This window comes from Haliotis rufescens, unplaced genomic scaffold, assembly GCF_023055435.1.
Source record: "Haliotis rufescens isolate VD_foot unplaced genomic scaffold, xgHalRufe1.0.p SCAF_9, whole genome shotgun sequence".
Taxonomy (NCBI): Eukaryota; Metazoa; Mollusca; class Gastropoda; order Lepetellida; family Haliotidae; genus Haliotis; species Haliotis rufescens.
This window is the reverse complement of record NW_025964383.1, coordinates 14265324-14291511: the sequence shown is the minus strand read 5'-3', so window position 1 is coordinate 14291511 and position 26188 is coordinate 14265324. Positions and strand designations below refer to the sequence as shown.

The 26188-nt window shown below is 40.6% G+C and overlaps 1 protein-coding gene across 2 annotated transcripts; it reads left to right on the top strand.

Moving 5' to 3' along the window:
* The first annotated feature begins 2148 nt into the window (after positions 1-2148).
* On the top strand, positions 2149-21316 carry LOC124150248 (polypeptide N-acetylgalactosaminyltransferase 13-like). Of its 2 annotated transcripts, XM_046522217.2 has the most exons (13): positions 2149-2291; positions 4091-4643; positions 5443-5587; positions 8533-8696; positions 9777-9941; positions 13639-13849; positions 14309-14397; positions 14523-14551; positions 15802-15987; positions 18183-18305; positions 19417-19509; positions 19784-19912; positions 21033-21316. In XM_046522217.2, the coding sequence occupies exons 2-13, from the start codon at positions 4166-4168 to the stop codon at positions 21156-21158; spliced, it is 1938 nt and encodes a 645-aa protein (XP_046378173.2). In that variant the 5' UTR covers positions 2149-2291; positions 4091-4165; the 3' UTR covers positions 21159-21316. The 2 variants fall into 2 exon arrangements, with proteins under 2 accessions (XP_046378173.2, XP_046378172.2); XM_046522216.2 differs by lacking the exon at positions 14523-14551 and having other exon boundaries at positions 14309-14426.
* Positions 21317-26188: the final 4872 nt, after the last annotated feature.

Genomic DNA, 26188 nt, shown 5'->3' with positions numbered 1-26188 from the left:
TTCCGACTGTGACGAATTTGATTTATCCTGAGAGACCAGGATAGTAAGACAGGAGACACTACGTAATACGATGGATAATCTTAGTATCTTAGTATATAAGTGAGTGAGTATAGTTTTGCGACGCTTTGTGTAATATCCCAGCAATATCGAGGCCATTGTACCCATGTGGGTAACAGATCCAAAGCATTCGTGACGAGGAAACACTTTACCCACCTGGCTACCCAACCGCCCCTAATGACCTAATGGAGGGGAAGGTGTGTGGGGTGGTTGACACGGGGTATAACGTCGTGTCAAGAACACTTCACACACATAGCGAGGTGCATGCACATGTGTGTCTGACACCAGAAATAGGCTTCACATATGCACATTGTACCCATGTGCGGTTTTGAACCGGGTCTTCGGCAGGACGAGAATGCTCTTTAGGCACGACACTACCCCACCGCCCCGTTAGAATACAAGCAACTTTCTGCAGTTATGTTGTGTTGCTGTAATTGTCAAAATGTCTCTGACTTTAACATAGGATGAAGCAAGATCTTCACAGTTTTTGAATTCGAAGTAAGTCACTGTCATCAATTCCTGGACGCCAGCCATTCAATCGTTAATAAGGCAGGCCAGGGAGTTGTCAGCAGCAGCTGTAGCCATTTAAGCCTGTAAAATCTGGCTTTTGTCATGAGTGCCGTGAATGGAGCCACCTCATGTCACAATTGCTGTGCTTGTTGATACATCGAAAAGGGTAATAACTTCTTCAAATCAATCAAGCAAACAGAGATGGAGTTGCCTTCAAGGTGAATATCTTAGTTCCAACTTTCACGTTGAACTGCTTTGGTAATTGTTTTCCAAGAGGTTTCAATTTTCTACAAGACGTTATACAAGATAATAATAATGAATTCTAAAAGATTCAAAGGATCGGTCTGTTTTCAGAATCTGTTTGTTTGTTTGTTGTTTAACGCCGCACTCAGCAATATTCCAGCTATATGATGACGATCTGTAAATCATCGAGTCTGGACCAGACAATCAAGTGATTGACATCATGAGCATAGATCCATGCAATTGGGATACGATGACGTGCATCAAACAAGTCAGCAAACCTGTCCACCCGATCCCGTTAGTCGGCTCTTATGACAAGCATAATCGCATTTTACGGCAAGCATGGGTTGCTGAAGACCTATTCCACCACAGATCGTCACGGACAGTGTTTGCAGAGAACCATTCAGGCAATGTAACCGCAAAAGAAAAATGATCTTCATACATCGTACCTTTGAGGGGACTGAACCCGGGACTACGCCGCCCCATTCCCCATCTGTGAAATAACCCCTGAGTGCAGAGATTCTCCCTGTGCCCCACCAATATATCACACTGAATGTGTTGGCACAGTGAGTGAGTGAGTGAGTGATTATGGTTTTACGCCGCTTTTAGCAATATTCCAGCAATATCACGGCGGGGGACACCAGAAATGGGCTTCACACATTGTACCCATGTCGGGAATCGAACCGCGGTCTTCGGCGTGACGAGCGAACGCTTTAACCACTAGGCTACCCGACCGCCCCTGTTGGCACAGGAACAGGTACTACAGAAACAACTATATACAAACTTTAGGTAATAGTTTTCGTGTTTATGTATGGAGCTCTGCATGGTGACCCCAATTACATATTTGCCGGATCTGTGCACAGCGTAACGCATCGATAACACTATCCGTTATGTGATAAGACACTTGTGTTAGGATAATGCGATGTGGCGTTAATGCCAAACTTATTTCCAATTATAATGTGTCATTCATGTGTCTCGTTGAAGCGCAATGAATGCCGCTTACATAATGGCGCATTGCAATGGTAATTGTCCTTTGTTGCAAAACCAAACACAAACTGATACTATTAAAGCGAAATTACATGGTTTGTACTTCATAGAAAATGTCCTCATGTATGCACGGCTGGTAACAGTACGTACGTCTTACATGTATTGCGGGAGGTGTCATCTTCGTGCAGGCCGTAAATAATATAGAAATATTGAGTCGTAATAGTTAAGATTTATCACAAAGCAGCCCGGACACATGTAGAGGTGATCTTTCTACATGTAACCACCAAACACGCGTCATGTTCTCAGCCTGTGCGCAGGGTGATAACTCAATCGATGAAATTGGTTTCGCACAACTGCCTGCTTTTATATCTTTATGGTGTGCAGTATGACAGCTGTGCCTACGTCGCTTTAGACAGATATGTCAGTGTGACAATTTTATCATTCTCAACCATGGCGCCCAGCTGACGTTGACGACTACGTGGACAGAACACATTGTGGTATGTAGATGGTACAATCTTGTCACCCGTCTCCAATGACTTTAAATAATATATAGGAGCTGTACTCTCTATCTAACATGATCCACACAGGTGTGATTTTATTGTACGTCGCATTGTAACAAAACAAGTTGAAATGTATAGGTTAATCCAGTCCTGCACGATGACTGTGGAACGTATTCATTTTATGAAAAAAGTTTACCCTAGATATGCATACAAAAGCACGTTAGCCCGCTCTAGCTAGCTCTGGAAAAAAATATGTATTTAATTTTAGAGGTGTGATGAGTATTGTGTAATATAAGATTTCATAGACTAAATGTTTCAAAGTCAATCCTGTCGGTATTGATACAGCTTCGGAATGCAGTATTACATTACATTCTGCACTGGCTATTGTCAATTTTGAACTTTGTATTTTTTTCTTCAATGTGTCATACAATAAAAAACGTATCTTTTAACTTTTTGTAACAATTGCTTGTTAAACGTACGGACACAGTGTATTGTCACAAAAAAAACAAGGATTCCATGAACAACCAGTCTCGATGTAATTATGTTTAAATAGTTCGTGACTGACAAGCTACCGCCAATTACAGGCCTGAAACCGGTGACAGTCTAGTATATACTTGTTAGATTTCGTTGTAACTATTCTGAACTATGGCAGAGAGAATGCCTTGGCAAAACCTATTAATAAATTATATCTACATTTAAGTGAGTGAGTGAGTATGGTTTTACGCCGCTTTTAGCAATATTCCAGCAACATCACGGCGGGGGACACCATATCTTCATTTAAGATTCATAAAATGATTTCGGTAATAGTCGATTGAAAGATGTCGTTTGTTATCATTTACTCGATTATTGGAAGGCCTCAGTAGATGAATAACTGTTGACTTTGGCGTTAAGCAAGATTCGCCAGTTCATCCATCAGTGAATTGAGAATGCCTTTGGTTCTTATCTCAAGTTGTATTATTACGGTGCAATAGCAGTCTCAACTGACGCCAATACACCCATAAATAAGTCCCTCCCCAAACCACGTTGATATTTTACCCCGAGACAAATAGATACATATACATGATATAACCATCATTAATTAATATACAGTAGAACACGGATATAACGAACACGGATATAGCGAACAAACGGATACAACGAACTGTTAAAAAATCCCCGATTTATCTCCTATATAATATCATATAAAATTTACGTACATAACGAACTCTCTATAGCGAACTAACGGATACAGCGAACTGATACCTGATCAACGACAAGCCCATTTATCACTAATTAGCGACGTGTATAGCGAACTAAGAAATCTCACTCAGTGTTAAGTGTCACTGACAATTGGCTGTCTGCATTCAGCGGCGAATCAAAACAATGGCGGCGAATCAATACAATCAGTGGTGACGGATCAACCTTGTTAAATTTGCATTGTGTTAATCTTACCTGTACATGTAATCTTGTCTGTAAAACAAACAGTTTTTGACAGTTTGGCGGATCTGAACGATGCCGTTTCAAGAATGCAGTCAGCGAAACGAGGCCAAAGTAAAATCACAGACTACACATTTCGTATGTAAATCGAAAAATGAAAAAACGTGTATAACGAACAACGGATATAACGAACTGATTTCTCTGGTCCCTAGTAGTTCGTTATATCCGTGCTCTACTGTATGTGTTGAATGAATTTACCTGTTACCTGCGAACTGAATATCAATACGCCCATCTTTCAAACTGAAAGAAAGTAAAATAGAAAACCATCTTCCATTATTTTTCAATTTGTCATATGTTAAAATGTCTTAATTCTCTGACAGTTTCATCCGAGACGCCATTGAGAGAACATATTCCTTAAATGCCTGTGTGATTGACGTCGAACTGCCTGTGGGACAATGAGGAAATATCAACGAATGACCTTTCGCATGTTGATTTTCTGCTGCATTGTGCTAGTGCTGTGTTCCATGCAATGGGCGCTTCCGTCCGGATACGATGACACGGTTACCGTCAACAACCCTCATACACATGGGAGAAGGGAGACCCTTACAGAGGGTGAGAGAACATATATGAAGCTGCTGGTACAAGATCTGTTTCACGAGTTATTCCCAAGAAATGTCTCAAACGTTCGGGATTTGTTGCAGTCAATTATTACTGATGGCCAGAAAGCCAAAGAGACACAAAAACAAGAGGAGAAAGATAAGGAGTTAGACATTAAAGGGGGCGACAAGAGCTCGCCGAAGCAGGATGTGGGAGGTGGTGATGTCCCTATGAAGAAAGCAGAACAGGTAGTACAAGCTGTCAAGCAAGGTTTACAGGAACAACCGGAAGTGCAGTTTCCGCCATTTGTTGAAAATAGTCCTGAAGATGGCCCAGGTATGTTGGCTTTATTCCTTCTGCACTATTTCACTTCGGATATTACAAATTACTGAACTAAACTATTTTTAATTGAGTAAATAGGTTCACTTACATATTTATAAATCCGAGTTAGTTAAATCAGTGTTCGAAATACCTGCCTGCCCGACCGTCCGAGACGGGTTGATTTCAACTCGGGCTGCCAGATTTTCAAATCCCCCTGCCCGACGGTCGGGTTATATTTCATATGTGAAAATATTCAAAATATTTCCCGATGATAAGCATTAATTCACATGTAAAGATGAATGATAAAATGTAACCAAAAAGAAACCCCGTTAGCTTATCCTGAGAAACATATGATTATAGTGGGCAGGCAGGTTTTGGTCAGTGCTGGCAAGTATTTCAGCTAGCCAGTCCTGTGGTCTGGCTGAAATTTTTGGGAGTTTCATACCCTGGTTAAATGTGAATTTGTAATTGTTTATAAGATTCTCGTGGTTTGAGAAAGGATAAAAAATGTAATGGTGTGCCACCGACAATATATCGATATAACCATATTTCATATCATAAGCATGCACACCATCAATGCCATTTTAAATATATACAATTATCTTTATGATAGGTACTTTTAACTTAGTTACTTTCGAATCAGCTCACCTTAACATATTATTCCAGGAAGGTATGTTAATATTCAGTTTCCTCTATATAATTTCATACGAGCAAACCCTTGAGTTCATAACGCACTAATACAATTAGAATGTTATTGCAAATATGGATACCTATAGATGGTATTAACATGTAATTATTGTCTTCATCGATGAAGGTGAGTTTGGAAAAGCCTATGTGCCAAAGCTTAACGTCACAGAAGAAAAGAAAATGGATAAGAGACGCCGAATCAACCGCTTCAACGTATACGTCAGTGACCTCATTTCCATCCACCGACGTCTTCCTGACGCCAGGCCACAAGAGTAGGTAGCCAACCGTCTTGCTGTATGAGACAGAATGTTTTTTGTGTTAGCGCATACACATTTCTCTCAGAAAAAGATAAAAAAAACATTCATATTTTGTTACCAACCGTCATGATTAGTGAAAACCTTCTGGTGTGCGTTCTGATTGAAAGCTATTTCCTTCCAACTAAATATTCTGTTAAAATCTTAATAAAAGTCCAAACAAATATGTCGAACCACCAGGTTTGGGGGATGTATTACAAATGTTTACACATGTGGTAGGATATGTATTGCATATAAGTTGTATCTGGTGTATCAGTTGACCATAGAGTAGAACGTCAATCTGTAACACATGCTTTGTGGCAGTGTTATAACATTTGTGAAGAGAACATTTTCGCTTTGTCTGTTGTGCTTGCTTATAACGTTTGACAAAATGGCATATCGCTGATCAGGTACTCTCCAGATAAGTTTAACTTCCATTTCTAATACAGAGCAAATGTGTCTTTCGAACTCGTATCAATATCCCCGGGCCTTATTGCCTCCAACAACTGTTGCACTTGTCAATATTACGGCAAGGCAAGAACTAATTTTACAATGAGGCGCCGACAATTCTATATAAACCAGATCAATGCCCATTGTTAAGGTGAAAATCCCGACAATTTCGATTTGTGTAAATAATTGTGTAAATAATTGCAAATGTATGAACTATCGATGAAGTTCCATACACGACTCCATTCATGCACTAGTCAACTTTATGGGATGCATACACATAGTACGTAATAAAGTTGATATTAACTCGATAATATCATTGCTGAATTGAATAGACGTACTATGTACGCGAGACTCTTTCCATTGCAATAAAACGGTAGACCGCCTCCGCAGACGAGCGGATAGAGCACCTGCCTGGAGAACGGACGTTCGGGGTTCGATCCCTGGTCGTGTCATACCAAACAACGCCAATCGATGGTGCTTATTGTTACCTGCATGGCGATTGGCATTAGGGGGTTAATATAACAAATGGTCGGTCAGTGTACTGTGTTTAGATATGCCTTCGTTAAATCTTCTATGTCATCATCGAAGCAGTCAGGGTTGCTGCCTAGCCAACGCCCAAAACATCCGATATCAGACCACCGTATTTCCTCTATTTGACGCTATTCCGTCTATTTATTTCGCGAGGGTCCTTGACTCGGTGTGTATTAAAGACCCAGCGTGTATTAGAGGGAATATAGATACGTTTTACAGTTCATATGGGGGTGATCGATCGGCAGCCATGTTCTATGAATCAAAATGTAGGCTACGCACGCACGTTTTTTTTTGTGAAAAGGCTTAATATATCTGAAAGGGGTTTACGTAGCAAGAAGGAAACCCCTTTTTAACCAATCAGAATCAAGCATTCATCAATGTCATGGTAAAATATACTGTGTCTAGATCTGAGTTGGGTATCCGTGTAAATAGTGGTGCCTGAGTTGGCTAGCACTATAAAACAGGTATAAGACCTAACTAGTACAAGAAAGCACTGCTCCATATGCACAATAACCTTAAACACGACGTTAAACTCCACTTCACCTCACCTCAACAAAGGGGTATGACAAGGGTGCATTTCTCCCAACTATTGTTAAGCCTCTTTAATGAATAAGAACGATGTCTAAGGCTCCAGGTCTAAACGGCAAGAGACCTAATGTGATCCATCTGTTAATTATTCATTATTATTGATTATTTCGCCGTACAACATATGGTACTTTGTATTAGACATCACTCAAACACTAGTAGCTAGATTCCCTCAAAAGTTATCCTCAACATAACGACCAATGTAAATCAGATACTATAAAAATGCCAAGGATCTAGGATTAATGACTAAGGGCAGACACTTTAAAATTAACTCACCAAAAGCAAGTTTTCAGAAAGCAATAGTCTGATGGATTCCAAAGTTGGCATTTGTCAAAAGTCACGTGATGTGGCCATATTGGATGCAACGTGTTCCGAGCTCATTTGAGGTTTATGTAGTGTCGACCTCTACCGCAATCGTTTCCTCTCAAACCAGCAGCTGCAGTAATTCAACAATAATGTAGAGATTGTCTCCATATGTCCTAAATCAAAAGTATCTAAACGTATTTAGATATCTCGGTTGGTTGCCGCTATCTTGGATTTTACTTCTGATCTAAAGCGTCTCATAAAATGTGCTTTAAAACACCGTATCTTTAATGGTTTTGCGAAAAAAATATTTCAAACTGACAATATGTAGAATCATCATATAATGGACATTTGTTTCTAAAATGTCAAAACGTTCTTTGGTTAGCGGCCATATTAGATTCTAGTAGTTGCTTATTAGACTACTTTGCAAAAGACATATCTTTTTAGGAAGCAATGCAAATTGGCCAACGCATCATCAGTAGACGCTTGACATTTTATGGTCATAGTTGCTTGTCAAGAGTCCCGTCGTATTTTATTGTATTATTGAGAACTTTCATTCATAAAAACGACACAAACATAATATATGTCAGAAGCTATTGGCCCAACAACTTCCAAATGTGACATGTGACACAGTCATTAGATGCTTATTAATATCGAGTGAAGCTGAAAAAAAATGTAAAAATGTATAAATATTTGTGTGTGACTTTACCCCAATTCCTCCGTCAGTGTGAAGTCAGTGGACGTTGTTTGTTAACTCAGTGTGAGGGGGGATTTGCAGATACAACATTACATTGAAAGTGGGGGTTCTTAAATCTCTCTGCAGGCAGGCTCACTAACGTTTATAATTAATGGGAATGGCGAACCCACTGGTCAGGCTTGCTGATTTGTTTGATGCATGTCATCGTCCCAATTGCGTAGATCGATGCTTGTGTTATCAATCACTGGACTGTCTGGTCCATAAAGCTGGGGGTATTGCTGAGTGCTGCGTTAAACAACAAACAAATGAAAAGAAACTTGTCATACCAACTAATGCAATATTGACGTTAATCTTGCAGGTGTAAAAGTATCGAGTACGGAGATCTGCCGATGGCCAGTGTCGTCATGTGTTTCCACAACGAGGCCTGGTCGGTCCTCCTGAGGAGCGTCCACAGTATTTTAGACAGATCACCGCCACACTTACTAAGGGAGATTATATTGGTGGATGACTTTTCTGCACAAGGTATCTGATGCTATTTGCGCAACCATTCTACTTATTTACAAAATAGATTTTAGCGTTTAACACCTTCTTAATGCAGCATATATTATATTCGTGAATTTACCAAAACATATTCAACAGCTCAAAAAAGCATGTGATTCACTGGACTCATTCATAAATACATTAATTGTATATTTAATTGATTAATACGAATCTCGTAATTTGGTATCAAATATAAAAGCTCGAGCCCAAAAAAGTTTTTAACTCCGAGACTTGATATATTTGATGTCGAAAGTGGAAGATTCTATTTAGCATCCAAGATCATTCTTCAGTTTGTAAACCGAAATACCCAGTATGATCAGCAATGTCAATTGATTATGACGTCATGGTGACAATGGGCTGCAAAGCACCGTGATGCAAGTTCATTGTAGTAATATCTCCTCGGAGACATCGCTTGATCTCATCCAAGCTTTAGTGAAGCCACATTGGCTGATAAATGGAATTACTTTGGTATATGCACGTTATTTATGTAGTCAGGCACCATATATATATACATATACATAATTATCTAATTGGATTGTTTAATGACAGAACCCCGATTGCACATTGCATGATAAATTCAAATCGTCAAAGCCAGAGAATCAGTCTCTATTATCTGTTTGAAAAGATTCCAATGCAAGTAGAAGGCATATTAGTATTAACTCTCATACAGTGGCAGATTGAAACATGCCGGAAAGATAAATTCGTTGTAACAGTAACACTCGAGGGATATGTGGTTTAGTGCTTCCCGCTCTAGGTCTTATACCACGAGCCGTTACACCCCTCGTGATGCTGTGACAACGAATGCATCTTGCCAAACGTTCACTTTTTGGAAAATAAATATATAATACAACGGTGACAGGCATTTTGTCCATGCCACGTGTGATGGTCTAAATACCATCACACGCATGAAGTCCTTTTAATGCCAAACGAAATCATAACAGCGAAAAATAGGTATTATGATACCGCCGAAATTAGGTATTATGAATGGGTTTGGCTTTAAAATTACTTCGTTGAATCTGCTCTGAATTAATTATCACAGACTTACAAACGGAATGTTTCCAGATCATCTGAAGGCGCCTTTAGAAAAGTACATGGCTCAGTTCCTTAAGGTGAAAATTGTACGGGCACCAGAACGAGGGGGCCTTACACGAGCTCGGTTGCTTGGATACAAGAACGCTGAGGGACCGGTCATTGTATTCTTGGATTCTCATATCGAATGCTTTCCAGGTTTGGTAATCATATTATCTTGCAATGGTTCAATTAAATAATGTAATATTGTAATGTTATTCTACTGGCTATGACTTCCATTGATGTATATAAAAAGGGTTACCTTCATATGCGTGATTTACAGATACACTACTGCCCAAAGGCGGATAGGACCCTGTCATATAGGCATTGTTTGAACCTAACACGAATACGCTCACCGCCAATTCAATGTTAACACACACGATATGGCTGAAATATTGCCGATGTGACATTAAATGTTAACTTAACTCAATGTTAACACATAACGAGTGGGTCAAATGCCCATAATGAAGATATCTCTTTGTCATAAAATTAATCAAGATAGAAAGTATTGCCATGAGGAGCACCATAATTATATTTTACAATGAATTAAAATGACTGCAATTTTCTTGAGTAAATGTTCGGGCGGACGTCATACTAATTGTCATTGATATTCCGCGGGCACATTGTAAGCGTGATTTCAAGGTAAAATAGTGTTTGCCTTTAGATATTCCGTAAGAGTGTAAAATAGCTCAGTGACCCTTGTGGAGTATGGACAGTTGTGAGTATGAGGGCAATATTCTTCATTATTTTGTTACACAATCCTGACATCCAGATCCACAAGGCTGCGCTATATTTCTGTTATCTTAAAAATATTTGTGTTGGCTTTATTTTACCTTCTATCTAACACATGTTCATTTTTTTAACCTAAAGTTTGTTGGTAGACAGATGTTGCGTATATGTACACACTCAATATGTTGTCCCTAGAATCAATCTCCGCGACGCAGATTTATGTGTGCTGTCTAGCAACGGAATAGCCATGTTGTTAGGTTCGTCCAGATTCTATGGCTATCTAGTAATGATCCGTGGAACTATATCTTGGACTACTTGACACATGGCTTGATACGAAAAAGACACAAATGCAAACACGCTGGTTTCTAACCAAGTTGGAGCTTATCAGCTTGTGTCTTGTTTTGGGAGAAAAGAGGCGACCAATGGGATCGGGTGGTCAGGCTCGCTGACATGGTTGATGCATGTCATCGATCCCAATGGCGTGGATAGATGCTCATGATATTAATCACTGGATTGCCTTGTCTAAACTCGATTATTTACAGACGGCCGTCATATAGCTGGAATATTGCTGAGTGCGGAGTTAAACAACCAACCAACCAACCAACATTGCTGATCATCACAATATAAAGATATATCGGTCATCAGATAGATTAAATGTTTTCACCGGAGCTTGTTAACTAGTAAATCGCTCTGCTGTATTGCGTTCCGTCTCCACGCCAGAAACCTATGATACATGTAGTGTGTTCGAATCACGGTTGGGTTCGATTATGTCCACTAAAGTGGTAAACGAGTGAGACCTGCATCACTTCGAGATTCCCTCCCACATAAAGCTGACACGTCGTGAAAGAACTGGAATATTGTTTAATGCGGCGTTCAAACCAACTCACTCACTCACTCACTCACTCACTCACTCACTCACTCACTCACTCACTCACTCACTCACTCACTCACTCACTCACTCACTCACTCACTCACTCACTCACTCACTCACTCACTCACTCACTCACTCACTCACTCACTCACTCACTCACTCACTCACTCACTCACTCACTCACTCACTCACTCACTCACTCACTCACTCACTCACTCACTCACTCACTCACTCACTCACTCACTCACTCACTCACTCACTCACTCACTCACTCACTCACTCACTCACTCACTCACTCACTCACTCACTCACTCACTCACTCACTCACTCACTCACTCACTCACTCACTCACTCACTCACTCACTCACTCACTCACTCACTCACTCACTCACTCACTCACTCACTCACTCACTCACTCACTGGGTTCAGTTTATATATGGTGGTAATATTAAAAGTCATTGTCCTATGTACTAGTATTACCACAGCCAAGGACGGCCAGAAATACATAGCGTGAATTATTAGTTATTACCCATCTGTCAAACACTAATCATGTATCACCTTACATCGGAGGATGGAATAAATAACGCAACCGCCATTTGAATATTGTTTAACGTTATCCAACAGCATGCTCGATTGTACCGTAAACATTCTGAAATGGAGACACCAAAAGGTGTATCTGCTGAAATATTGCTCGACATAAAGGGAAAGTTGACTTTGAAATTGAAGTCAAACACTCCATGCGTTCTCGGGGCGCGTAATTGGGAAGGTTCTACGTTGTAGGAGTCGTTTACAGTTTTCATTGTTGTCAAATGTGTCTGTACCTGCCCGACCTCTCCTAAGTGGTAATCACGTTATTTGCTAGTCTGTTTGTTTGTTGTTTAACGCCGCACTTAGCAATATGCCAGCTATATGACGACGGTCTGTAAATAATTATTTGAGTCTGGACCAGACAATCCAGTGATTAATATCATGAGCATCAATCCACGCAATTGGGATTGATGACGTGCATCAACCAAGTCAGCGAGCCTGACCATCCGATCCCGTTAGTCGCCTTTTACGACAAGCATAGTTGCCTTTTACGGCAAGCATGGGTTGCTGAAGTCCTATTCTACCCTGGAATCTTCACGGGTTATTTACTAAGCGCTGTGGCATATATATGCTGTTGTATGCTCATGAAGACGTACCATCATTCTCAGAGAACATGTCAAGCATTCCAATTCAATCCAACCTATCATTCCATATTTGGAAATATTCCTGGGATGGGGCTTCTTTGAAATCGTGGAATTAGCTGTCTCTCAGTACCCTCAATTATGAGTGAGTTGAGGTTAACGCCACTTATAATAGTATTCCAGTTATATCGCGGCGTGTCAGCTTAATTTGGGAGGAAAGCTCGTAGTGATGCAGGTCCCAGAAGTTTACCACTTGGGTGAAACCCACGAGCACCGGTATGGTGCTGACAAACCTAAAAACATAATCGGTGCGAACCGGGTTTCGAACCCACAATCATAGCTTTCTGACGTTCCCAAGGGACGCAACTCAGCGAATCGCGGCACCTTAGACGACTGTGCCACCCGTGCCCCCTACATACGGAATAACTCAAAAGGATAGTTCTGCGTCTTTGCATCTATTCCATCCTCGGTTATCCTGTGAATTATACGTCTACTCCTTGCAGAGATTCTGGCAAAAGCACGTAATGATACGATCTTATTATCTCTACCACTTGGCTGTTTGGCTTACCTGTCCAACCTCTCCGAGTGGGTGTGTATCAACTGTTGTTATATACACATAAAGACATACAAACATTCTCACATTAAAAAATCTTAAGCATTCCAATCCAAGAGTTAGGAGCACAATTGATGCCAATAGGGATACCTACTTCTTGCCTAAATGACCTATACACAAATGTCACATAGATGCTTTTAATGAGGAAGTCCATCATTTCATATATTGTTGTCAATGTCAACGTCACAACGTCAAATGAAATTTGGTTCCAATATTGACAAATTATCCCAAACAATAATGAAGTGTCAGGATCAAATAAATATCTCCATCTCATGCCAATCTGTTGTCAATCTGTCGTCAATCTTCCCTCGCGGATGATTGATTACAAGAATAATGAACATGTCCAAACAAATCAAATATGTGAGATTTGTCGGTTAATTTGAACAAGAAATGTTTCAACCTGCATTGGTAAAATATGTTTAGGCCTCCAATATTCTTAGTGAATTTAGCTGTATATCAGTAATATTTCATCAGGATGGTTAGAACCCTTGTTGGGGCGCATCGCCAACGATCCAACGACGGTTCCCTTCCCCCATGTACTTCCAATCAAGACGGAAGACTTCTCGACGTCAGGCGCTTTAATGGATCAAGTAGGATACTTCCGGTGGACAAATCTTTCCTTTGACTGGCTACCAATTCCGGAGAAGGAGAAGAAGAGACGAAAGAATAATGCTGATCCTGCAAGGTTTGTACACTGAACAACCCTGTGTAGTAATTAGCAATGAGAAATTTATTTCTCAAACAGCGAGGCGGACCAAACTTTTTACCATCAGGCGGGGCAGCTATATGTAGATTCAGAAAGACTAGACTGGTTCGGTAAATGTCGAATAATAGTTACTCTGAACATGGACATTCGTAATTATAAGCTGGTGTACCCTTGGCCTTCTATTATGGAACATGCGCTGGTACTATGACGCTAGCATTAGCTTGTACCACTAAAGACACACACACACACACACACACACACACACACACACACACACACACACACACACACACACAGCCATTCACACGTGAATGCACGTCCCTATATCAGTGAAATGATCTCAACACACCCATCTCACCCCACCGCCTCCTCTAGATGATCATTACAGCTTTATGTCGCATGTGTTCCTCTGTCTGAAACAGTCTGTTTCATCCTCAGATCCTCTACTATGCCTGGTGGGTTGTTTGCCATTGACAAGGCGTTTTTCACATCACTGGGGACATATGACCCGGATCTGTTGTACTGGGGTGGCGAGAACATGGAGCTATCATTCAAGGTAAATCCATTACACTTAAGACGTGCTCATGTTATCTGCCATGTTGTATGACAGTGTCAGTAAGAGTGAGAATGTTGTATGACAGATGGCGATGGGGTGGCGAGAACATGGAGCTATCATTCAAGGTAAATCTATTACACTTAACACGTGCTCATGTTATCTGCCAACGAACTGCGGCTGCCGTGCTCTTGTGCGAGTGGAAATGTTGCAAGATTTATTGTCAGCAAGAGTGAGAATGTCGTATGAGACATTGTCAGCAAGAGTGAGAATGTCGTATGAGACATTGTTAGTAACTGAGAATGTTGTATGAGACATTGTTAGTAAGAGTGAGAATGTTGTATGAGACATTGTTAGTAAGAGTGAGAATGTTGTATGAGACATTGTTAGTAAGAGTGAGAATGTTGTATGAGACATTGTTAGTAAGAGTGAGAATGTTGTATGAGACATTGTTAGTAAGAGTGAGAATGTTGTATGAGACATTGTCAGTAAGAGTGAAAATGGTGTATGTCAGAGTGTCAGTGAGGGTGAGAATTTTGTATGAGACATTGTCAGTAAGAGTGAGAATGTTGTACGAGACATTGTCAGTAAGAGTGAGAATGTTGTATGAGACATTGTTAGTAAGACTGAGAATGTTGTATGACAGATTGTCAGTAAGAGTGAGAATATTTTATGAGACATTGTCAGGTAAAACAGTCCTCCTCAGGTTTGGTTGATGTAAATGGTTTGTGTTTTATCCTTACCACAAGGCAAGGCAATTCTGTACGTAAAAAACGAAGTACAACTAATAACCATATCCCATGATTATTTAAAATTGATTACGTGTTCTCTACTGTGCTTTATCCATATGACTGACCACGAATCACATACGGTTGTCTTATTGTTATGGTGCCCATTTCCGCCCTGATATTGCTGGAACATTGCTAAAAAGGAGCGTAAAAACATACTCACTCACTTTGTTATTACACTCAGCTCCCTCGTTCATCCATATTGGGTTTTATTGACGTATTCAGTATTCACCTAATGAAGATGCACGAGGTAGCCCTGGAATGTTACAAAGAATAAGGAAACTGTTATCCCGAAAACCTTCAATGTCTTCATGGATTGATCAGTTTGATTAGATTGGGACGCTTAATGTTTTGTTGTCTGAGAAAGTTTGCACATCAACAACTGTATGCTATATTGGTTGGGAAATAAAAGAATTCCCGCTTGGAGAGGTAAGTTAGGTGCAGCTGACAATAATAAATACTACACTACTGATGCCAGTTAGTACAATCCTACTTGCACTTGCAGTGGAAAACGCATGTCCACCGCCTGTGGCACGAGTGCACGAAGAAATGTTTGTCTTTGCATCATCAAGTAATTTGTCTCGTTACAGGTGTGGATGTGTAACGGGACTATAGAATATCACCCCTGCTCCCAAGTGGGGCATATATTCCGCTCATCTACACCCATCAGGTTCGAAAACTCAGGCGCCATGATAATGCGGAACTCCATGCGTGTGGCCGAGGTGTGGATGGACGATTACAAGGAGCTTTTCTACGACGCCTCTTATCCCAAAGCTGTGAGTAGATATATTTCAAGAATAAACAAAGAGCTACTAGGAATTATGGTATATCTTTCCCGAGTGAATGTATTGTGAAGACTTTATTCATTGTCATTTTGAGAAACAAAACAAAATCCGAATGAAACGTCAACCCTACAAGTGTACGCCTTGGTCAAACAGGTTTCCCAATTTGTATGTTTAAATAATCAAGGGCGAGAACTCCATCACATGCCCTGTCTTTATATGGTATGGCGCTGTGCAACTGGCAGCTTTAGATTTGTCTTTTCAATTCATCTGGAAAATAGGATGTAATTTAGATAGGATCTGATCATGTTAACATTATATCATGTGGATTTACTGCTTTTGTTATTAAACGAGTTTTTACCGATTAAGAAATAAAAGTGTCTGCTTAAGGATTTAATGTTAAATCCCTAACATAAACCAGAAGTTATTATTCTGTCTTTTCTTTTTCTTTCTCTAATCATAACTTTTCACGTGCAATGTATACATGCTTCCAAATGGATATTACTTGTGCTGACGTCTCCCTTTTGTTAACTGATTTAATCGGGTTTTTTTTACAATATATATACTTTGTGATTTGTATTAAGTTACTAGTAAGTCAATGCAAACATGCCTTCTGTTTGTCTACCTCGCCCTTAAACCGTAGGTGAGATGACATGGGGTTTAACGTCGCGTCCGAATGTTTGCACTTATATAGCGACGTGTGTGTGGATGTGTGGCTGCTTGTACTAGTCCGGACTGATGCCGATTTATAGTGCCATCACACTGAGATACCATGAATACCCCACTCAGACTCAGATCTTTTTACAGACCGCCTCGATATAGCTGGAATATCGTTGATTGCGGAGTTAAACAAAAATCAAACAAACAGATAGTTGGAAAGATCAAACACTAAGTGGTTTTTAAACTGTAACGACTCCTCCAAGTTAGGCCTCATAATTCCAATCTAAAGAGGCACCGACTCGTGGGTCCGAATACCGGGTGAGAACGTACCCTCAGGAAAAAGGGGAATGGGGGAGGGCCTGGGACAGAGGACTCTTTCTGTAGAAAGGCCCTTTTTTAGTCCCCGCAACTTGAAATAGAATCACGAAGTAATGCGTTGATGAATTTACGAAGATACCTGCATCTTTGCTAATACTTATAACGTGAAAACATGCCACTTAGGAGATTAGTAAATTGCTTACAATAATGACAAAAAATGGCAAAGCTGGTGACAAACATCATTGATGAGTTTTGATCACGTTTTTATAATCCGACTGAGGATGGCTAGTCAGGTGACTCCGAGGGACTATATTGAGCAGCTAGTGCAGCGTACGTATACGTTGATTACCAGCAAGAGCCAATCTCATTCTCAATCTCTCAGCAATCGCTACCGCTAAACAAAGAGCTGAAGACACTGGGGTCACTTCAGAACGACCTTTTATCCGACTAATCAGAGCTTTGCTTACCAGATTATGAAAGTGACAGTCGGAATGTGATTTCTAATCATGCAACCTCGGAAACTTTAACACGGGGTATTCTGAACGATAGTTAGGGGTTAAACGACAGAATCCATACAATCTATACCATCTATTAGCCATTCCAGAATGATCTTTTGTTCAGGTTTCAAATTTGTAATATAATCGAGAATTTGACCAAATATGTTTCGAAGCGAAGTCGCCAATTTGAAATTAGTGTCGTAAAGCACGAGAAAGCTCCCTTCTGATCGGTCAATCCATTGGTCGGTCAAAGTTCGCGCAAGGTCGGTCTGGCGTGACCCGTAATGGGATGTCCTCAGATCTTTGTTTAGCGGAAGCGAGAACTAAGATTTGGTTTTAATGAGATTGATGAACAACTGAAAGGTCGTGCAGATGCTGTATTGAAAGAGCCATTGACCAAGGTCACTGCTCAATATAACCGCTCGAAATCACCTGTCTGTCAATTCTTACCCGAATTGTAACAGGATCGTGATTGATTTCGATATCAAAATGGACACTTCTTGTAAAGCGAAATTTGTAGTTTTTGTCATTACTGTGAATACTATTCCTTCGTCAGTTAATCATCGTGATATTTCACTATGAGAGTTTACTCTACTAAAGGATGGCCTCGTACAACAATACGATGACGTCACCAGAGGTTCGAACGCCACAATAAATACTGTCCAATGCGGGATAAAGCACAATGCACTCATATACTGAGTTTATTTCTTTCAGGATTTTGGCGATGTTTCAGCAAGGAGGAAATTGCGAGAAAGCTTACAATGTCATGACTTCCGGTGGTATCTGGAAAATATCTTTCCCCTCCCTGTGCCTAAACGTTCGCTTGCCGCTGGTGAGGTATGCACACTTATTTAGAATACATTGATTCCAGTGTTACCTGAAATATTGTCGGTGCAATGTGTCAACGTACCGGTAGTTAGGGGCATCAAAATATGTATGTTTCATTTTGTATTCAATGTTAGTTCATGATTGACACCGAATTGTGGAATTGGTGGCAACTTTGACCAATCTGGTTGGGAAAATTGCGAGAGAATGGATAGTTATTGACACACTCTAAGTATGAGTGAGTGTGTGAGTGAGTGAGTATGGTCTTACGCCGCTTTTAGCAATATTCCAGCAATATCACGGCGGGGGACACAAGAAATGGGCTTCACACATTGTAACCATGTCGGGAATAGAACCCGGATCTTCGGCGTGACGAGCGAACGCTTTAACCACTAGGCTATCCGACCGCCCTCTAAGTATGAGTCGTAAAGCTCTGACTGGGACTATGCCGAGTTGTCTCCCATGGCCATGCCGGGGTACGGGTGGAACAGCTGTGTACGGCGTCGCAGTTCGCTGTCATAGTAACACGCCGTGATGTGACTGGAATACTGTTCAAAGCGGCGTTAAACAACATTCACTCACTCACTCATGGCCCTGACAAAATCTCGTCATGGGTCAGAATCATGTCACAGAATCCACAACATGTTGGAATATAACTGAAATAGTTTTCAAAGTGGAGTTAAATCCAACTTTTTTCAGACCTGCGTATACATTAAAGTGTCGGGATGCAGTAAGCCGTGAAGATCCGGGGTAGAATGGGTCTTCAGCAACCCATGCTTGCCGTAAAAGGCGACTATGCTTGTCGCAAGAGGCGACTTACGGGATCGGGTGGTCAGACTCGCTGACTTGGTTGATGCATTTTATCGAATCCCAATTGCATGGATCGATGCTCATGATATCAATCACAGGATTGTCTGACTCGATTATTGACAGACCGTCGTCTTATAGCTGGAATACTGCCGACTGCGGCGTTAAATAAAAAACACACCAAAAACCAACAAAAAAGTTAGCTGGCGTAAATGTGGGGCAACAGTTATGAATCCACTTTAGAATGTAACAGTCCAATGGATAATATTTTCACGACATCATATACGCGTGTTTGTCATGTTGGTGTTTGTTGTAGATACGTCACGCCAGTAAACCTATGTGCATGGACATCCAGGGCTACACCATGGTGCCTGGCTTGTACAACTGTCACGGTCAAGGCGTCAACCAGGTACAGACCTCTCCTTACATACGTGTTTGTTTATGTAGAGCTTTTGCGACAGCCTCACTGATGAATTCAGAACATAGAAATATAAAGAAAGTGACAAAACACATTTCCAAATTTATCAAAGCTCCTTTGTTCGTCCACGTACATCATTATCACGTGTTCAGTGATGATACCAAGTGAGCGTACCTTGCCCCATCGTCGGCACCTGTCACAAACACATGCAAAAGCAAGTCAATTGTTCAAAATTAAGGAACAATCTATTTCCTTTTCGTTACAGCGATGGCTAATCTACGAGGATGGTGTGATTACTCATGACCGATTTAAGATGTGTTACGAACGAGGGTCCTTCGTCCTGGAAGCAGGTGAATGTTCGAACGTTAAGCCCTACTGGATCTATCACGAACAGGTATGTTATGATAAGCCAAATGAAATGCTGAATCTATTGTACGATTGCGACTATAGACATATGTTTAGGAATGGAAAAACACTTTGACTCACTACGATAGAGGTGACCCCTGGCACTATATTGCTTGTCGTGCGAGGCAGCTAAACCGATGGAGTGGTCAGGCCCGGTGACTTGGTTGATTGCGTATCATCGTATGTCGTTGTTTGTTGTTTAACGCCGCACTCAGCAATATTCCAGCTATATGGCGGCGCTCTGTACAAAATTGAGTCTGGACCAGAAAATTCAGTGATTGACATCATGAGCATCGATCCAAGCATTTGGGATACGATGACATGCATCAACCAAGTCAGCAAGCCTGACAATCCGATCCTCCTACGACAAGCATGGGTTGCCGAAGACCTATTCTACCACGGGATGTCTCGTTGGTCAACATGTAAGCATTGCATACCACACGTCTTTCTGTAGAAACATAATAATTCGATTGAACATCATTTCAGAAAAGTTAACTACATTTCGTGTCATCGTATTTCTTTGGTCATTATAATGCTCAACCTTAAATACCTTCCTCCTTGCTGTAGAAACATATACATTCGAGGGTACAACAATTCAGGAAAGTTAAAAACCCATGGCAACTTCAATTGTCACGAAATCGTACGTATATTTTCAGCAAGAAGTGGGAAGAAAAAGTTTCTCCCGAAATGTCGCCTATAACTGTCATAATTGAAGACGTCTATAAAATAGACTCAATTCGTTTTTTATAAATAGATGACATATATAGAACACATTCACGTTAAACCAAAGGTTAAAAACACAATTTGAACAAATGTGCAATGTATATATTTCACATTAACTTACTCCTCATAGGCCAAAATAATCAGACTAAACACAAACAACTGCCTTACCCATATACATGCCCATCAAGGAATATGCAGTGCCCCTATAGTTTAAGATGCATATACTAGTATATATGTTTCCAGTACATGTCGTTGTTTCGTTGGATGTAACCTGCAGATGAATGTACATATGAATTCACAATGTGCACATCTTTGACACAATTTGGACAGGGCAGCTCAAAATCCACATGGTTACAAATAATCGTAAAGTGTTTCTCAAATTTCAGAACCGAACTCTTGTACACAATCCTACTAAACTATGTCTTCACATGGGGACGGATCTCAAATTAAAGATGGAAACATGTACTGGGGCGACCTGGCAACAGTGGATTCTCCCGAAGAAGCACGTCTGAACGATATCAACAACAGTGTTCAAGTGTGAGTGTGTGTGTTGGGAGTGAACATGAGAGCGCGTGAGAGTAAGAAAGAGTGTGCGAGAGAGTTTTGAATTTACATAATGCATGTTCATAAGTTATCTCATGATCAGAAATTAATAAATGGTCATCATTGACGTCCATTATAGTGGGTTTTTTTTATGTTTTTGTTTTTTTAATGTCTTGAGCTTGCATTTTACAGGCGTTTCCTTAACCCTATAAGCCAAACCACATATACCCTCAGCCAGCTCTATTCCCCTAATTAACCACGTGGAGTCTATACGTCACAAGGATTATGGTATTTTTATCTTCATGTATGCAATATTTTCATTGCAAAAACTAAATGAGACAGGGATGTCACACGCGGTTTCACATTAAACAGTAAACTTACGGTCATAACGAACTCAAAGGGATCACTAATTTTTGTTCCTTATAACCTTAGTCCGTTATAAGCATTATAACAGCATATATATACCAATTGGACGGGACCAAAATATAATTTCGTTATAACCGACAGTTCGTCATAAGCGTGTTTGTTATAAACGTAGTTTACTGTACATGCCTTTAAAGATCGCGGTACCATGGTTGGGAGCAGTTCTCGTGGTAAGTTCAATCATGGTATGTTGTTGATTAGTTGGTTTGTTGCTTGATGTCGTCTAGCTGCTAGGCCTACATGATTGGTTGGTTGGTTTGTTGTTTAACGCCGCACTCAGCAATATTCCAGCTATACGACGGCGGCGTGGAAATAATCGAGTCTGGACCAGACAATCCTGTGATTGAAAACATGGGCATCGATCCACCAATTGGGATAGGATGACATGCATCAACCACGTCAGCGAGCTTGACCACCCGATCTTGTTCGTCACCTCTTACGACAAGCATAGCCACCTGTCAATCATATGCGACACACTTATTTAATACCAAGCAGAACCGGATGAGAACTATGTCCTCACTATGACCGAAACGCCTCTTCCTAATAAAAGATACGCATGGTGCAAGTGTAAACTCTTCTTCTGTGAGGATGGAGTGATGGTGTGAGTGCACAATCATCTACCGTCAAGAATCCTTTTGACACTGAAAACATTGAACCCCTTGGGGCTTCACTTGTAACGTGTAACCTTCACTTGTCGTTTGTTTGTTTGTTTGTTGTTTAACGCCGCACTCAGCAATATTCCAGCTATATAACGGCGGTCTGTAAATAATCAAGTCTGAACCAGACAATCATGTGATTGAAACCATGAGCATCGATTCACGCAATTGGGGTCGATGATTTGTTTGTTTGTTTGTTGTTTAAAGCCGCACTCAGCAATATTCCAGCTATATGACGGCGGTCTGTAAATAATCGAGTCTGGACCAGACAATCCAGTGATTAATATCATGAGCATCGATCCACGCAATTGGGACCGATGACATGTATCAACCAAGTCAGCGAGCCTGACCACCCGATCTCATTTGTCGCCTTTTACGGCAAGCATTGGTTGCTGAAAACCTATTCTACCCCGGATCTCCACGGGTCTGGGATACGATGACATGCATCAACCAAGTCAACGAGCCTGACCACCCGATTCCGTGAGTCGCCTCTTACGACAAGCATAGTCGCCTTTTACGGCAAGCATTGGTTGCTGAAGACCTATTCTACCCCGGATCTTCACGGGTTTCACTTGTCGTATGAGGTGACTTACGTGAATCATCTGACCAGTGAGCGGAAGGTCAGTGGTACAATCCTCTGGCCGCCTTACAGCAAAAGAAGGTAAAACATGATGAGTTGTTTGCTGTCTGCCGCCAGCCTTCAAGGGGATACCATAAGGACTGGCCGGCTCGGAGTTAGTATAATGTGTCAAAGTGGTGTATCATGATCAAATGTTAGACTGTGGCCAAATGCTGTACTAGTACACGCAGCCACACACACACACACACACACACACACACACACACAGAGACCAACACACACAGACACACACACACACAGACAGACACACACACACACACACACACCAACACACACAGACAAACACACACGCGCGCGCGCGCACACACACACACACACGCCCACACACACACATACACGCACGTTTGTTACGTTTTTGAATTGATGCCATCAACTACTGGTTGTTTGCCCGTAAGTGATAATTTACAGGCCGTCGAACAGGCCATTTAACAATATTCATTCACACAACCTTACACAATGACAATAGCAGACGAGGATAATGCCCAACTTGGTTTATTTTCATTGTAAGTAACACAGCCGACGAAATTCTCTTTTTTCACCTCATCCTTAAACAAAACAGAAATGATGATTTATTGTGTGTGTCGAAGAAAATAATGTTATCATTTGCAACAGACACGCAGTTTATCGAAACACAATTTCATGTGGTAGATGCCACTGTTTGCCTTTCATGCTCAACGGAATTTGTTTTGGCAGCTAAACGAGACTAATTATTCTGTACATGTGGCGTTGACGTTATTTCATCAATCCAGATAATATATTTTTAATTTGATTTATACAGATCATATTTCTTAATTTGATTAATTAATACACCAAATTAGGTTCTAAGGCCAACAATAGAAAGGTATACAGCATTTCCTTTTCGATTTTTAATATAACGCCTATGTCGAGTATTACATTTGGATGTAGGTTTCCATTTATTCTGAAAACGCCTTCACTGCATTTTATTAATCCAGTTCGAAGTATCAATTACAAATTGACTTTCACAAAATCGACACACCTATCCTTATTGAGATAGTTTTGCATTAACATTCTCAAATTGCGAGGAGTTCGATTTGTTAGTTCGAGTTATTTGAAGATCTGACACAATACTGCTGTCTGCGTATAGTCTATATTGGATTTTATAAATAGTATTTTTTATTCGGAAGTTTTACACGTTTTTAAAATATCCATCTCGATGAACTTTCCCATTTCAAAGTCGATGAATACTAATTATCTTTCTATATTGAGTGAGTGAGTGAGTTGACTTTAATGCCGCTTTGAACATTATTCCAGTGATATCACGGCGTGTCACCTTGGTGTGAGAGGATATCCGAAATGATGCAGGTCTCAGACGTTTACCACTTTGGTGAAACCCACGAGCACGGATATAGTGCAGAAAAACCTATGAACATAATCGGGGCGAACCGGGATTCGAACCCACAATCATAAGTTTTCTGTCGTGCCCATCTGTGGCGACTGGGCCACTCGTGCAACCCTTTTTCCAAAAACTAAGGTCAGTTAATAAATGACAAATGTGAAAGGGACGATGACGCCCTATCAACCAAGTCATGGAGTCTAACCGTCAGATTCATTAAGTGGCCTCTTACGACCATCACGATAAGCTGGGGACCCACATGTATGTTATACTGGCTTCCCCAAAGGCTTTAATTTGAAAGGAGCCGATACATAACAGATTCACTGCTATGACAAGCCACTACGTTTGTTCCTAGATTGTCCGAAATTATAGCACTTTGATAAGCTATATGTACATCTTGCCTGGACCCATGGAGATCTGGATAGAGAATGTTTGATTCTGGTAGTTACTGACCATGTCATTTGAAAACGCCTCATGCTCCCTCTGACCTCCCAGTTCTTCTTCTCGTCTCTTGCCTTGATTGATATGACCTATGGAAGTCGTTTGATGTTAGCCTCCGTTGATTGACTACGGACTTTGTGGGTGTGTCAATATACGTGCATACATTTAACAATCACCGCAGTATCAATCTTGTCATACTTGTCTGCTTTGATTTATATCATTGTTTTTGATTACACTAATGAGGTGAGGTGAAATGGGGTTTAACGTCGCGTCCAAGATTATTGCACTTATATAGCGACGTGCATGCACGTGTGTGTGTGTGTGTGTGTGTGTGTGTGTGTGTGTGTGTGTGTGGCTGCTTGTACTAGTCAGGACTGATGCCGATTTATAGTGCTAGCTCACTGAGATACCATGCCGCAGTTTAACATGAATACCCCACTCAGACACAGTATACTGACTCCGAGCCGACCAGTCCTTGTTTTAGCCCCTTAATGCCGAGCGCCAGACAGGGTAACAACAATACCATCTTTTAACGTCTTTTGGTATGACGCGGTCGGGGATCGAAGATTACACTAATGATAATAACACATGATTTCGTTGTCGAACTTAATTAGGAAGCCATTATATCTCAATGAACCGAACAAAAATGCAGTCAAATAAACTAGAAGACGTTTATAATGTCAAGTTGTTTCTTGCAAGAAGAAACAGAACAATAATTTCATTCTTTAAACGTTGAGTTTAATGGAAAAAAATAAAGCAAGATAATTAATTGCAAGTTACATTTTTCTTACATCGTTACATCATGATCAACTTATTGTCATGTTACATATTGTAAATTTCTGACATGACATTCACCATTTAATTTGATGACAAACAGCTTTTATTTACCAACTGAATAAAAGGAACATTAAAACATGATGCATATATTAGATTTGTAACCAATGTTGTCTCTGGATAGTTCAGGAAGGTTAAGGACCCGTGAAGATCCGGGGAAGAATAGGTCTTCAGCAACCCATGCTTGCTGTCAAAGGCGACTATGCTTGTCGTAAGTTTCAGGTGGTGAGGGTCGCTGACTTAGTTGAAACATGTCATCGTATCCCAATTGCTTGGATTGATGCTCATGATATCAATCACTGGATTGTCTGGATATTTTCTGACCGCCGGCATATAGCTGGAATATTGATGAGTGTGGCCTTAAACAACAAAAAAAGAAAACAAACAAGAAAGTTAAGTATGATATAAGCTTGGTTTAATTGACATCATGAAATACTAACTTTCGAAGAACTTTTCCAATTCAATGTCGACGTTTAATGACTATCAAATTTGTGTGTATGGTCTGTTAGTACTTATGAATGTCACACACTGCTACACATTTGTTGTTTCTTTGTTTAACCGATACATTAACTTGAATCCTGGTCAAAGAGTGTGTGAGTGAGTTCCAGTTATATCACGGCGTGTCAGCTTAATGTGGGATGAAAGCCCGAA

Bases quoted from the DNA above. Each gene is read 5' to 3' on its own strand.
- LOC124150248 (XM_046522217.2), top strand. From the start codon at position 4,166: ATGAGGAAATATCAACGAATGACCTTTCGCATGTTGATTTTCTGCTGC. The intron at 4,644-5,442 runs GTATGTTGGCTT...TCATCGATGAAG, and splicing joins TAGTCCTGAAGATGGCCCAG to GTGAGTTTGGAAAAGCCTAT. The intron at 13,850-14,308 runs GTTTGTACACTG...TTTCATCCTCAG, and splicing joins AATAATGCTGATCCTGCAAG to ATCCTCTACTATGCCTGGTG.